Below are 15,023 nucleotides of genomic sequence, written 5' to 3'. Positions count from 1 at the left end.
AGGTTTAGATTAGGTATCAGGAAGAAGTTCTTCCTGGAGAGGGTGGTGAGGCACTGGAACAGGTTGCCCAGAGAAGCTGTGGATGCCCCATCCCTGGAAGTGTTCAAGGCCAGGCTGGATGTGGCTTTGAGCAACCTGGTCTAGTGGAAGGTGTCTCTGCCCATGGCAGGGGGGTTGGAACTAGATGATCTTTAAGGTCCCTTCCAACCCAAACCATTCTGTGATTCTATGATTTAATACAGCACCAAGTCATACGCAAAGCTGTGGCACTGCTGCTGTTCAATGGCAGTGGGTGGTAGCTGTTGCCAAGGCCTACGTCCAGTATCCACTCTGGACTTGAATTTGTGCATGGAGATTGGTGACCTTGGAAGAAAGTGACTGTACTTCTGTTGACAGTTCAGCTTCTTTTGTGAGACTCAGGTTAACCACTCTGTAAAATGGGAGAAAGAGAGAGCTACTGTACCAAACAGCCCACTCAGTAGCAGAGATCTGACTGGAGTCCAGAAGCAGCGATGGCACTGGGAGATGACAACAGCAGACTGACTTTTCAGAAACTTGCTTCAGTGTTTCGCACATCTGTTATCATTTAGCCAGCCGAGAGCAGCCACTGACAGTTCTCTCACAGCATGCCAGACAAATTTAATACAGAAACTGAAAACAGTAAGCGTCTTAAATGAAAGTCAACAACCATTAACTCGTTAAGTCAGATTAAGTCTGCAAGGAATTGTCAGAATAAATTGTGTGTGGAGAAGTATCAAAGACATAATTAAGGTATTTGTAAAAAGAGCAGGAAGAATTACCGGTCACCAGGACACAAAGCCTTTCTTCCTCCTTTTACCCAGGTCCTTCTAAACATGTGGACAGCTTTAGATGAAGCAAAGTGAAAGTGTAAAAGGAGGCAAGATGTAGGCTAAGAGGAAACGATGTTAACAAATGTGCATTGGACTTTAATGTAGCTTTCTTCATACCAACTGGCACCACTCATTCTCCTGATCTGACTCTCTTAAGTACATTTGCCAATCCCAACTCTGTCCCTTCCATGACTTACGGCAACACTACTTTTGTTGTAATGCTTCCAAAAACTCTCTTTTGTTACAAGAATGTATTTGCTCATAAAATAGCTGAGCCTATGCACTGTATGCTGTCATAAATGTGTCCCCTACTAGTGACAAAAAGATAACTTCAGTTTTAACACAGACACTGATTCTGGCTTTCCTTTAGACAGAGGACAACAATGCCTAGGGAAAATTGTGACCGTTATACAAATACAGTATGCTCCAGCAAAATGTCAGTTGGAAGCATCCTTGTGCTAAATGATGCTCAGTTTTTGCTCTAGAAACTGTACCCAGGTCCCTCTGTGAACCTATGGAGACTTGAAACCTACTTTGTTGCTTGCTGTTTGTATTTGAAGTAAACAAGGCCAACCCTCATCTGACTCCTCATGTTCCTTGAGCTGTCAGTGAACAATTGTACGCTGCTAATAAATTTTTCCTAAGTGCCTGTTCCTCTTTACTCACAGAAGACAACTAATCCAGGTAATTTGTACAACTTCTTCTCTTAAGATATTATCTTAATTCTATACTGATAAATTGCTATTTCAAATTTCTGTTAGAATCAGGAATAGGAGTCATTCCATATTGCTGATATTAACATTCTTGATTTCATTTTGTGGGGATTTGGGTGATTCAGCATCACATTCCTCATGATTAGGAAACATTTTGCAATTTTACGACATATCGATAAAATTTTATCTTTCCCTTAATGTGCCCTTCTGAGATGAGCTTGCCATAAAACACACTCACGTGCTGCTGATTTAGCCATGGTTCTCTGGTTGATATTTTCCATTGCTCAAGACACTTATCATTAGTGTAAACCCCATCAACTCTTACTCCCACCTCAGCTAGGAATCTGACTTTAAAGCAAAGACTGGAATCAATTTCTAATTTAGGAAGAAAATAACTGCTTGGGAAGAAAATTACTTAAGAGGGAAAAAAAAATTAATCAACAGCAACAGCCAATGCAATTACTGCATGAAATTAAGAAAATTACAAATTCAAGAAGTACAGACTACAGCTCATTAAAGATGGTCAGATGTTCTAGTTCAAAATATTGGGGTTGTTCTTCCTAAATGTTTGTACCAGTTTAACCAAAGCCAATGCAGACATATGCCTACACCTGCCCCCTTCTTTTGCCTAACAATTTCTGTCCCATTTCCTCTTGACAGTCAGATATTGCTTCTGTCTCTGTTTCATTGTGCAGTTAAGTGGCTGATCTGTCTTCCTCAGTACATTTTCAGCATCCTGTTGTTCTACCTTATCTCCACAGCACCTGGGCCCAAGAGAAAATAGGAAAAGTGAAGCCAAGATAGGCGCTAGCGGGTGATGGGTAATTCCAGGCAAAGCAAGTTCAATGCAAATCAAAAGAAACAGATACAAATATATTGCAGGGTGAATTAGGCTGGATATGGAAGCTTAGCAGGACACAGGTAAAGATTTGAACTTCAGCCCCTGCTCTCAGGGACAGCTATATAATTCTCAATCACCATATAATGGCAAACAACAACTCTTATTGACAGCATCTACTTCAGGTAAAGAGCTGTGCAAAGGCAAAGCTATGGCTTTGAATCTTCTCAGGCTAGGAAGGGCACTGTGCTGAGACTCCCGTACTTTGAGCAAGTGCTCCAAGACCAACCTAAAGAAGAAAAAAGAATGTGCTGCCAGGTTTGAAAGTGGTTATACACATATGGAAAGCCAAACCTGAACTCTGGAACTAGTTCTTAAGATTTCAGAGGAGAAAGAGAGGCAGGAATACCTAGTTTGGATAAACCTAGCAGGACCTACACTCTGAGCTGCTTTTCCCTATATCAAGACTGAAGTGCTTTCTGGACATGCTGGAGATCTTTTGTTAGTTTGGGAACTTTAAAGTTCAATATTATAAGAAATATGGTAACTTTAATGGACAGCTGAGTTGAGATTCTAGGGATTTAATTTGAATTTATGTGTCTGCAATTCCCTAAATAATTTCTTTTGCATCTCAGTTCACAACCATACAAGAATTCTACTTTAAATTCTTTGGATCTGTGATGCAACCAAGATTGCAATTGTCCCTATGCTTTTTTAGGCTTTGGGTTGGCAGCTTTCCATGCAATCAGATGCCCATGGGCCAGGCAGAGCTTTACTGATGTTTTTCAGCCAATTTTCAGAACAGGCACCCAACACTGTACATACTGATGAGGAATAATAGATATGTACAGATATGTTTTCACTCTGAAGAAGGTTGAAGGTTAAAACCAGAAAAATTTGCTGTATATAACAGTCTAGGAAGTATATTCAGGCTCTTTCCCATATGCTCTCTAACAGCAATGACACACAGAAGATTCACTCATTGCCTCATATATCAAGACACATTGCCTCAATTGTTCATGCCTTTCACAAGATGGCATTAAAATAGAACTCCAATTCTGATTTATTCTGAAAAATTTAAAAAAGGATGAAAAATCTGAGTTGCAAATAATATTAAAAGTATTTGGAGGGCCAAGCAGATAATCCAGCATTTAATTTTAAAATAAAGCTAGATGTAAAGGCAGATAAACAAAAAAAGTTTATAGTTAAATTTTATTTATCATTCACTTTCATCTAATACTTGCTCAGTGATAACATCTAGGAGTTAATAAAGAATGGTGGGGTTTTTTTTTGTCTTGCAGAAGAAACACTCAAAGGTCAGGAACTGTAATTCAAGCTCAAAACTTCTCCTGGCTCTTGTTCTCTTCATACAGGAGTTGATTTAAAACACTGCTCTGTTTGAGAGCTTTTAGATTGGATATGTCTTCACTTACAACAGGGACATCTTCACTTTGATCCTGAGTTATCAGATCTTCACTGTCTGACAACGTGCACAGGAGTGTATCATTTTCATAGGTAGGAAAATAATACCTGAAAGCAACAAGGTATAATTAATAAAGAGTCACTTACTTTGTTTGAAAGAGGTCGAGCATATATTAAGAGATTAGATTTAAAAAAAGGAAAAATGAGAAAGTCAGGTTGTCTGGAATGTCAGTAAACAGCGCACAAAAAAAAAATCAACTGGCATGTACACCTTAAAAAAGTCATACGGAAGAGTTGGCAACAGACAAGTCTTTCCTCCCATTTCTTCAACTGTATGTTGTCACAACTGAGGCCACAGATCCCTATTTGTCTCACAATAAAAGCTGAACTGAGATGTTTGAGTTAGAACACTTCCTGTGCTCTATCACCTATGGCACTGTCCCTCAGACCTATTCAGCCTACTTACAATCTGAATCGGTGTTCTGTTACACTCTCTATTTGCTATGGAGAAAACTAAGGGTAAACAACCAACTTGTTTTGATGCATCAAGTTAGGTAGACACTAGGCACGTATCTTGAACAGACATGCAAAAGAAGTGGCTTGGTTTGTTTCTAAAACCATAAGGCCAGAGCATGTGTTTACTAGCAATGAAGTATGTGCCAGATGACCAATCCAGGCACGATCTGCATCTGTGTAGAAAGCAAACGGCTGGAAGAATCTCGAGCCTACAGGTGGGGTATTGGAGACGTCACTTTGGTGCACAGACTCAACCTTGGTTCCAACAAGAGAAAGTGCTCTGAGTGCACCACGTCTGCCCTTCACCGTTCACTGCACAGCTGCAAACCCAGGCAAAAGACAATTTTGCGACAACAAAATTCTCTCGCCTACTAACCTGACAGGGCAGACACCATTTATGGGGATAGTGCATCATGGATGCAACTAGAAGACAAGTGTCACATGTTCATTTTAGCTTCAACAGTACAGAGATTTATAATTCCAAGTAGTTTTGAGACCACTTATTATTTTATCTGGGCCAGAAGAGCTGGGGAGCTCAGGGCACTGTTGCACTGTCAAAACCCGGAAGTTTCAACTCACTGTTTTACAGACATTATCAAGTAACAGCACAAATTCTGAAAGAAACATGTGTGCCCTTACTGTGGTTGATTCCATGCAGTAATGCAATGTGTTTGGACTCTTCCATATGACTTATCAATCCTCCTTTAGACTGAAATTTCTCCTGGCAGTTGTAACAACGACAGTGATGGATTTCTCTTCTGATGAAGTTCACTAGCTTTACTTGCTGATAAAAGTTCAGACCTGGGAGAGATGGTAGCGAACAAGCACTTGAGGAACATTAGACTTAATTTACAGATAGTTTCTTAGGTTAAGAATAAAGATTGTTAAGGGTGTACTGAAGACTAGCACTGCCTGAATGTTGTAATTTAGCAAATTAACTGAACAAATGCTTTTTCCAAGTTGCAGGGAACTAGCCCTTCTTTTAATGTAAAAATTGCAAACACCTTGCTTCCTCTGTCTACAGCAGAAAGCAAATGTTGTCCAAACACATCTTAGAGCACAGCCTTTTAAGTTGCAAGCAAGTCTTAACAGCCATAACAACAACAGTAATAACAACAATGGTAATTCTTCCAGGCCTCCAGCAGTCAGACCTGGAACTCATAGAGTGGGTATTTATAGAAGCTACTCTGCAAAAGAATCCCAACAGTTTTAAAGAAATTAACACACATCTTTGGCACTAACGAAAGTTCCAGAAAAATAAAGTGTTCTTGGCATTCTTCTGTAAGCTGGCAGAAACAGTCTCCATAATGGAAAAAGTTAAATGTCTGAACAAACAGTTGTTTTCCAGTATTCTTACGATGTGGTTTTCTCTGTACTAGTGGCAAATGCTGACAATTTCAGCATCTCTTACTCACCATGCTCTAACTTTATTTTAGGAAAGTCAAATCCATGTGATTTCTGGAGGGAAAAAAAAAAAAAAGAAATAATAAAATGTCTTATTTCTACTACTTCTACGATTCCAAGTTGAAAACACCTCAGCTTTTCATAGACTGACACAGACGCATGCATACAGACATGCAAACACTGATATGTGAAACAAACCCTCAAAAGCTTTGTTTCATCAGAAACTTTCATATTCTATTCAACTACATCACTCCTGTTAAATAGTTTATTAAAACTGAAACAGAGATGCTAACCATCAAATGTATTAAATCACCGAGTCATTATAATATTAAAGATGCTGCCTCTTTATTGTCTCCCAGCCTGCTCACTCCCAAGTAATAGCCAGCCACACTCCCAATGTAAAACTTGACTCCAGTGCATATTTTAGAGAACAGATGCTGGAGATGCACGCAGTACTTCAGTTCTGCGCTAAAGAGGGCATTCTAATGCAGCAGCTGATTTGACTTTAACCAAGATGCTACAATCCTACTTTTCAACTCCAAAGGGAGGAAAGAACTGATATTTAAAACAAGTCTCACCTGCATGTGAAGATACAGTTTTTCTGTGGTGTCTGCTTGTTGTTCACAGAACAGGCAAACCGCACATACAGGATACTCTTCCCAGCCAGACCAGTCTCTTATGATTAAGAGTCAAAAAGATTAATTTAATTGTGGAAAAGAGAAGAGACATTTAGTGAAAGGACGCTTCCTATCTTGCACTCACAGCACCAGAAATAAATCCAGAAATACTGGAACAATTTAAAGGGGTGGAAGGGACAGTGTGGATTTATAGCTGGATGTATCACTAGAATCTTGTTCACAGTCTAAAAAAATGAAAAATTCAAGAATAAATGAGTAGTTACTGCTGGGCAATTCCTGTGCGGAGAGGCAGTAAGTTCTACTTGAATTTGCCTGCACTAACAAACAAGCTCTTAACTTGAGTTTCTATCTAGTTTGGCAAGTCATCAAATATTGCGCTCAGTGTTTATTTTTATAAGATCTTTTGAAATTCTTTTCTACCTCTCTAATCTTTCAATGCACCAGCCAAAGACATAATCATCAGGCAGAGTTCACTCTGAGTGTTATTAACTTACGAAATATTATTATTCCTGAAAGAGACACTCATGCTATCTTTAGACATGCACAATGAGAATAAATACTTTACCAACACATCCATTTATATCCCCAACACTCTGCTGAGAGAAGTATTACTTCAACCAGGTGTAAGCATGTAAAATTAAGCTCAAGTCACAGACAGAACCAGGAAGCTCAGTGGCCCTGATACACAAAGATTTCTTCCTGCTTACTCAATTCTCTACGGCCAAGGAAGCCACCTCTGCAGTGACCCAAGGACCTGGACTGCAGCTGGCCACAGAGGAGAGGCAGATGTCACCCGCAATCAGCACCACTGAGAAGTTTTCTTCAAAATCCTGCTTCAATCTCTAGTTGTTACCTTTTTATCAGACTTTTTCATACCATTTCTTTTTCATGCTGACATTTTTGATGCTTATTCTTGATTTTTAAATTTGAACAAAACCAATTCAACTCTTTTTTAGCAGCCTACAGCATTATAAACCCAAAAAGCTCTTGTTTGAGCTATATGCAAATTAAAAATACTTGTGGTTGAAATACGAAATTTAAAGCCCTTGTTGTGGAGAAGCATCTTTGATGAGAACAATTTGGAGTTGATTTGACTGGCTTAAATGAATTTCAACTGTATATTAACTATGCACAGCATTTTCCTTTAACTACTTTCAACAATAATCGTCTTGCAAGTCTTTACGATGTGCACATAAGTAGCTCTTACTCTTCTAGGTTATCTAGTAATTCCCGGTCATCCTCTGACTGCACTTCCTCCCAGGACTTTCCAAATTCCTGTCGAGAAAAACGAAAAGAAAAAAGAATTTCCTGATTCACATGACATTTTATACATCAACTGAGTGAACATCTGGGAAGTCAGAATGAACACCTTATTTTGGATCACTTTGGAATTTCTGTGAGTTAAAGGTATTCATACAACACTGCTTTAGCAATAAGTTTTAAAATAACAATTTGGTTTGTCTTTTAATGGGGCATTCCCCACCCTACGTCTGGGAAGAAGATGATTTGGCACAGAGCTCTCAAGAGGAGTGTCTGAAGTTCGTGTAACACTAGAGTGTTGGAAACAAGGTGTCCCCAAGGTGGCTGTGTTATCAGTATCTCAAGTCTGCCATCACACTTGCTCAATCCAATCTGCCTACCTTGCTCTTCATGCAGCATATGCTCCTTAAACTATCACACCTGAGACTTTAGCTGGCATAGCTACACCAGTCAGTGCTCACACCTTGTACAAGGTTATGTCAATAAAAACACATGGTGTAAACCTGGCTAGAGTACTCCAGAAAGGCAAGGTCAGCCAGGGCACAGATCTCTAAGCTAGACTCCAGTTTCTCTTCCATTCTCTTCTCAGGCGTGAACACATCTATTCATGGTGTTCTGTTCTTCCTTTTACTTTTTGTCTTGTTTATTTATATCTTAAAGACCTTCAGCACAAAGTATATCACAATACATTTGTGCAGCGTTCAGCGCAATGGCAAGCACTCCCAGCATGACTGTGGTATAAATAACAGACAATAAAAAGCTGAAGTGCTCTACTGAAACACCAGCAGTGATCTTTAGATAGTGTTTTTCTTCCCTCTCATTCTTCCTGCCTTTAAAAATAAACCAGAGCAAACTAACCAGTAATCAAAATAGTATTTTTGAGCTCATACTTCTGATGGCCATGAAGGATTCACAGAGGTTATAATTGATGATATTGTCTCTGTTAAAAAAAAAAAAAGGCAGCTAATAAAAAGATCATTCTTTCATTTATTTCATTTAAATATTCCTTCTGATCAATACATTTAATAACATCCTTAGTAACAAGTGCTGTTATTGCTTTCATGGTTGTTTGGAAAAAGGAGGAAATGATATCCATCATTTAATGATATAATGAGAATTTTCAAAGCTGTTAGTGTCTATCAGGTAAATGATAAACAAATGTCTCTAGACAGCTCTAAACATAATGTCATCATATATTACAGAACAAAAGTTCAGTAATTAATTCAGTGATGCTACATGGTAGTGCGTAAACTCGCTGAGTTACAGGGGAGACTCATTAATGTCACCATTACTGTGAGATAACATGAAGCCATTACCACCTCTCACCACATGTTCTCCCAGCTGCACACTAGTTTCCTATGGCTGCTAATGTTAACACCTTATGGAGAGGATAGCGGCGCACCACCACCGCAGAATGAAGACGGACGCTCAGTCCTTCCCCTTACAAGCTTGAAGTATGTGTGCACAAAAGAGTGTGTTCAAAACAGCAGCCAATATCATGCTTCACCTTTTAATTAAAGGCGAAAGAGGAAAACCATGCACAAACTTTGTTATTGTTGCTGTTTCTTCACCGTGTTTCTGTGAAGAAGGTCAAGAAGGATCTGAGAGGCCTGTTTCCCACATCTGTTCATATTCAGAGAAGGGAAAAAAAAAGGAAAATGGAAAAAGCTGATCAGGTCTTGTATCACTAGAAAATTGCACGGCGAATGGAGAACTAGGGGACACTATGCTGAAAGTGCCAAGAGACTGAAGCTGAGCAATTGGGTGAGAAAGAGTTCTTTGAAACATTCTTTAAGCTTCTTCAGGTTTTTTATTTTTTTTTTTTAAACATTTTTTCGATTCTACAGATTGATGGACATCTGGGACCAAGGGTGACTTTGTTAAGTATTCAACTTCCCTTGCTCTTTCATCCAAGATGCAAGAGCTCCCAGCAATCATCTCTAGAGACTCCCAAGAAATTCTTAACAAAACCAGAGGAAAAAGTAGACTTGACATTGTTAATAGTTCAAACAGTAGAAAATGCATAATTAAAAAAACTGCAGGCCTTGCTATAAATCCAAGGAAAACTAACTTTAAAAAAAAAAAGTTTCCTGTGTACCTCAGAGAGAGGAGGATCCTACAGAAAAGTGAGGACCATGTAAAAGTGTGTGATTTGACTGCCTCTTCCAAAAGGAAGTTTAAATGCACAGAGATGATTTGACTCATAGGTAATTCATCTTCTCAACTTGAGCACAGTTTTAAGGGTTCTACAGGGAGAAGGTTGGCATGCTTCACTGAGGCAACATACCCCAACTTGAGAAGAAGTGCTGAGATGGGAGAAATTAGGAACAGCAGCTGGTTTCTTGAGCAGTTTTCCCAAAAGAGCAGTTACTGAACTACATGCAAATGTAGTTCCAGGCCTGTGGAGCTCAGAAACTCCAAATAGATGCTGCTTTCCCCTGCAAATTTCCTCTTGCCCTTCTTCTCACCTGCCTTACTGTGATTATCTGAATTGGTTTATATTGCTGCAGAACTTGAGATGTTTTATCCCACAGTGGGCTAACAATGGTCTTACCCCAATATTAGTTAATAGATATTGGATGATTTTTAATAAAGTGTTCCTCCACTTGGGGGATTTTATTAAGTCTTGATCTATCACCAACTGATGAGTTTTCCTTTACTCTTTTACAAAATATACTCTGCTTGAATCAAAACAGGTTAAATATAAATAGTAATCCCCATAACGAAACCAACCCCTGGCCCCCAACAAACAATAATGATGATTCAGGGCTTGGCAATATGGAGAAAACATATTTTTACCTGATGAAAAGTAAAGGCTTTATGAAACAAGTTTTCTAGTAACAGGTACCATTTTCAGCTGTCTAGATTAGTCATAAGCCCATTCATTATAGTGATGTTACATTACTACAGACACGTGCCATTAGCCAATTTGAAAAGAAACATCTGTACTTACTACAAAGCATACTCCATACTTAAAGTGCTGCTGGGAACAACCAGGTGAACACAGAAAGGCCCTGTCAGTCTGGATACACCTCTATTCCTTGGGCTGGGAATAAGAGAGTTTAAATACTGTCTTCTGCTCTTTTACGGCCTCCAGCAGGCACCACAGACTAAAAGGTTCTTCCCTCCCCATTTTTACTACACTTTTCATGCAAGGTGAGTCATGGGGTCACATGCTAACATGGGCACAGAAACAACAAAATTAGGTTGGAAGTTTTTTTGGAGAAAAGAAAAATAAGATAACCTACATATGTGTCTTGGATGCATTGTTGCTCAGTTCTTCACTCTCTACTATCAGTTGGTCTTTTTCAATTTATACTTCAAGCCTTTCTGAATAGGACTGGTATCATCTTCCATACTTAATACTGACAAAAGACCTCCAAATCCACTGGGGAAGTGTTCCCACTGCCTTTCAAATCATTTGCATAATTGCAAAACATACTCTAATTAAATGTAACTATCTAATAATAAACTTTTGATACTTGCATATGAAAGAAATTTATTATACATGCACATGACAAAAAACCCCTTCCACTCCTACTAAAGATCACATGTAATATGCTTATCTTAACACTAACCTGCGACCGACATAACATGTCAATAATACGGGGCTAAACAAATCAAAGCAGCTTATTAGGTCATCACAGGAGCCAGAGAAAGTCTCAGAATACCAAAATATTTACAAAGGAATTTGCATTAATATTACTTATTGCTATGCCAAGTTGGAAATTACCAACACACAGACAAAAAATGTAACTTATGTTATGAAAACAGATTCTCACAACTGCACTACAAACACAAGTAAAGCCAAAAGCAGAATGGAGGGAAAGGAGGAAGGCAGGAAAGCCTACTGCTCTAAATGAAATCAATGGGAGCTCTGCCATCAGCTTAAAAACACACGCAAGAACTGGCCAGAAGATCATGAGGCAATTCAGCAGGCATTCTCAGGACATCTGAACAAAAAACCCTTAAAACTTCTCAGTAAAAAAGCCACAAAATAAAGGAAACTTCCAGTTCCAGCTTAATAAGACTATTTTATGCAGTACTTGGTGAAGATAATATGTAATGGAAAATTATAAAAAAGGATAATAAAGTCTGTAAGATGGTTGTACTAAAGAACTATCCATTTAAGTAGCTTAAGATCCAGCTGCTGATAGAAAAGCTTTATGGGGCACTTCCTAAAAGTAAAGTGGATAAGACTGTGATAATATTGATGTTTATCATTAGAGACCTACTTAGTCATAGTCTCTGTAAGATGAAAACAAATGCGCAAACTGGCATATCGAAAGATCTTTGTTACATTTTCAAAATTCAAACTTTTCTGTGAAAACACACAAAAAATAGATAAATTATAAGCCTACATCTTTAGGTCAAGATGTATAAAGCAGTAAATTCTGAAACGGTACATCTGTCATTTCAGATAAGATATCTAATCCACGTCTGTGTCTGTGAAATTGCGTAATTCCCCTGGACGTTTAGAGCGACGCAGAGCTCAAAATCTTTAAGACTCACTGAGAAGTCAGTAAAGCTTGACGGTACACATTAAAAAAATATCCTCTAGTAAATCCTGACGTGCTGGAGGAGAGGAAGCAAAATCGCTCCATCGAGTCATTACAGAAAGCAGACCTTGCATAACATCTAGAGTTCACTGAATATAGACTCAGCTCAAGAAAAAGAATCCTATCACATTAATATAATCTACTGTAGACTACATATGTACAGTACAGAACAAAGTTATTCTACTGAACCTCCAGTGAACAAATTAAAGTTCCTCCCTTTAATCTTTTTCTCCTTTGTGCAAAAATAAAGGCTATTTTGAAAGCAAGCACTTTCTACTATGTAGGAACTATCCTAAAAATTTCATGTTAATGAAAAATTTAATCTCATGCAATATTACTGTGCAAATACACATATTGTATTCAAACACTTATAAAATAGTGTTTAAGACAGAGTTTTTAGTCTGGTTTTAATCCTTTGTTCCAGAAAAATCCTTTCTTTAAAACAGGAAATGTCAGAAGCTCTGATATAGCTACAGTATGAAGGATGAGAAAGACTGAGTGGGAACAGTCCACTGTGTAGTAGTGGAACGTAGTGAAAGACAACTGAAATTGTGTGGAAAGAAAACATGGCTGTAGCAGAGCACACAGAGCCAGTCAAAGAACAGTGATCATTCAAAGTGAGTCCCAGAAGCAGCACTGACAGCACATTGGTACAAACCTTGCACATGCAGATCCCCTGACCAATTTTAAATATTTTTGTAGTTTGACATATCTTACTGGAATTATATATACTGTTATTTGTCCGTAGTAGCAAGGACCTGAAAAATACATCTCTGGGTGATGCTGCTAAGTGATCAATATCTGAATTGGTTCAGGCTGGCACAAGAAGTTACTCTGCAAAGCCCTGCCCGGAATACCAGCAATAACTGAAGAGGACCAAGGCCCTGACTTGAGCAGTCCTCTGATTGCCCATGCTGTTTAATAGCTTGTACACTCTGTGGCCATGCCAGCAGCACTACCCAGACAGTGCTTAGACGTGGTTCAGGAAGCATACAGGCCACAGAGCATTCTCTATAGACAGCATGGACAAGGCCACCACTTCTGGAGCAACTGGAGAGAGTGGAAAAAGAGGTTAGATATATGAATATTAGTCTGTTATATTTACTTTGGCATATTCTGCTTTTTAACATGACACAGCCACTGTATCTGTACTGATGTTCTGACCTCCCTGCATGTCTCAGACTTCTGAAGGAGTGTCACATGGTTCTCTGTGCTTCTGGGCAGTTATTTCCTGATCAAAGCTGGGACAGATCCAAATCTGAACAATGAATGCAAACTAGAGACAGAAGGTAACTTAAAGAGGATGCCAAATCCTGAAAACAAGATTACCAGCAGGACTAGCAGAGAAGAACGGAACTATTTAAATCACTTAAAACAGTTTGAACATGAAATTTAAATCTGTTAACTTGCAAGGAAGAAGGGAATGCTCAGTTCTGTTGAGAAGCTCAGAACATCTGCCCTGTGGAACTTCACAACTTTTTCCCTACTGTGCAGCAAGTACAGGTCAGTTTTTAAAGCAGCCATATTTGATTATCTAGAAAAGAAAATACAGGCTTCAGATCATTGATCTTCAGAAGGAAAGTGTACAGGATCACAGAGGGAATTCACTCCATCTTGGGTAGAAGGGGCTTGGCAGAGCATTAAACATATAACTTTTTGTTCTTCTTAATATTAGAGTAAATGGAAAGAGTAAGTAAAACAGTCAAGGATGCCTATTTATAACCTGGATATTAACACATGTAAAAGGCACAAATACTAGTTCAGGTGAAATATAGTTATCTCTGGCACGGAATGTAGCAGCTTTTGAAGCAGTCCCTATATTCATGAGTTGAAGACAGCAAGTGAAAATGTTACAAACACATGCATACACACTCTCAAAGGTGGAAAGAGTAAGTAAAACAGTCAAGGATGCCTATTTATAACCTGGATATTAACACATGTAAAAGGCACAAATACTAGTTCAGGTGAAATATAGTTATCTCTGGCACGGAATGTAGCAGCTTTTGAAGCAGTCCCTATATTCATGAGTTGAAGACAGCAAGTGAAAATGTTACAAACACATGCATACACACTCTCAAAGGTGTGAGATAAAAAATATTAACACCTAGCAACATACATCTACCTGGAGGCTAAAAACGAACACTTACTTTTTTGTTTCATCTACATATCTTTCATTTTCCTCCTCTTTGCATTTAATTCATGCTCCATAGAGCGCTTCTAGCATAAGGTTTGTGGAAAACAAGCTCAAAGCCAATAGCATTCTAGTTAGACCACCATTTACTTCATTACTTTATCTCATTTTCCCTTCTGTTTATTAACACTGAGACTGAGCACTAATGACAGGATGATTAGCATCTCTTCAAGCTGCATTCTTGCATCTCTTGAAATCAGTTCTCAACAACAGATGTTTACTATTCCTTAGTTTAACAATTACCCAGAATATCATACCATAAATGAGCATATTTCTTAAGAGTCCTTCACTTGATTTTTGACCTTTATACTAATTGTTGGTATGGAATTACTGACTTTTAACAAGATATTGTCTGTTATCTCTTCAGTCAATTTACTAGTTATTCATAGAACCACTTACCAAGTAATTAATGATGTAAAATTTGTCATATTCTTTGTTTTTGGCATTGATTCTGCGATGCTGCTTCTTTCTCATGTGATCTTTAAGTGTGTTTTTGTCTCTGAAGACTTTTTCACAGTATAAACACTGCAAACTAAGATCAAAAAGGTAAATACATCTCCATGTTAAAACAAAAATAGCACAAGGTAATATCTTTAAATTAGCTGGAGATGTATACAGTAAGATTAATCCT

The 15,023-nt window shown here is 38.4% G+C and overlaps 1 protein-coding gene across 1 annotated transcript in view; it reads right to left on the bottom strand.

The window, feature by feature from the left end:
• Positions 1–3,666: 3,666 nt before the first annotated feature.
• The window catches only part of ZNF277 (zinc finger protein 277), a gene marked incomplete at its 5' end in the record, with an annotated part of 28,768 nt that continues 17,411 nt past the window's right edge, over positions 3,667–15,023 (bottom strand). Inside the window, 7 exon segments of the mRNA XM_010157112.1 lie at positions 3,667–3,932; positions 4,980–4,995; positions 4,998–5,141; positions 5,756–5,798; positions 6,323–6,419; positions 7,590–7,657; positions 14,792–14,924. Coding sequence (XP_010155414.1) covers positions 3,740–3,932; positions 4,980–4,995; positions 4,998–5,141; positions 5,756–5,798; positions 6,323–6,419; positions 7,590–7,657; positions 14,792–14,924 — 694 coding nt within the window.

This window comes from Eurypyga helias, unplaced genomic scaffold, assembly GCF_000690775.1.
Source record: "Eurypyga helias isolate BGI_N326 unplaced genomic scaffold, ASM69077v1 scaffold16288, whole genome shotgun sequence".
NCBI lineage: Eukaryota > Metazoa > Chordata > Aves > Eurypygiformes > Eurypygidae > Eurypyga > Eurypyga helias.
This window is presented reverse-complemented; position numbering and strand designations above follow the sequence as displayed.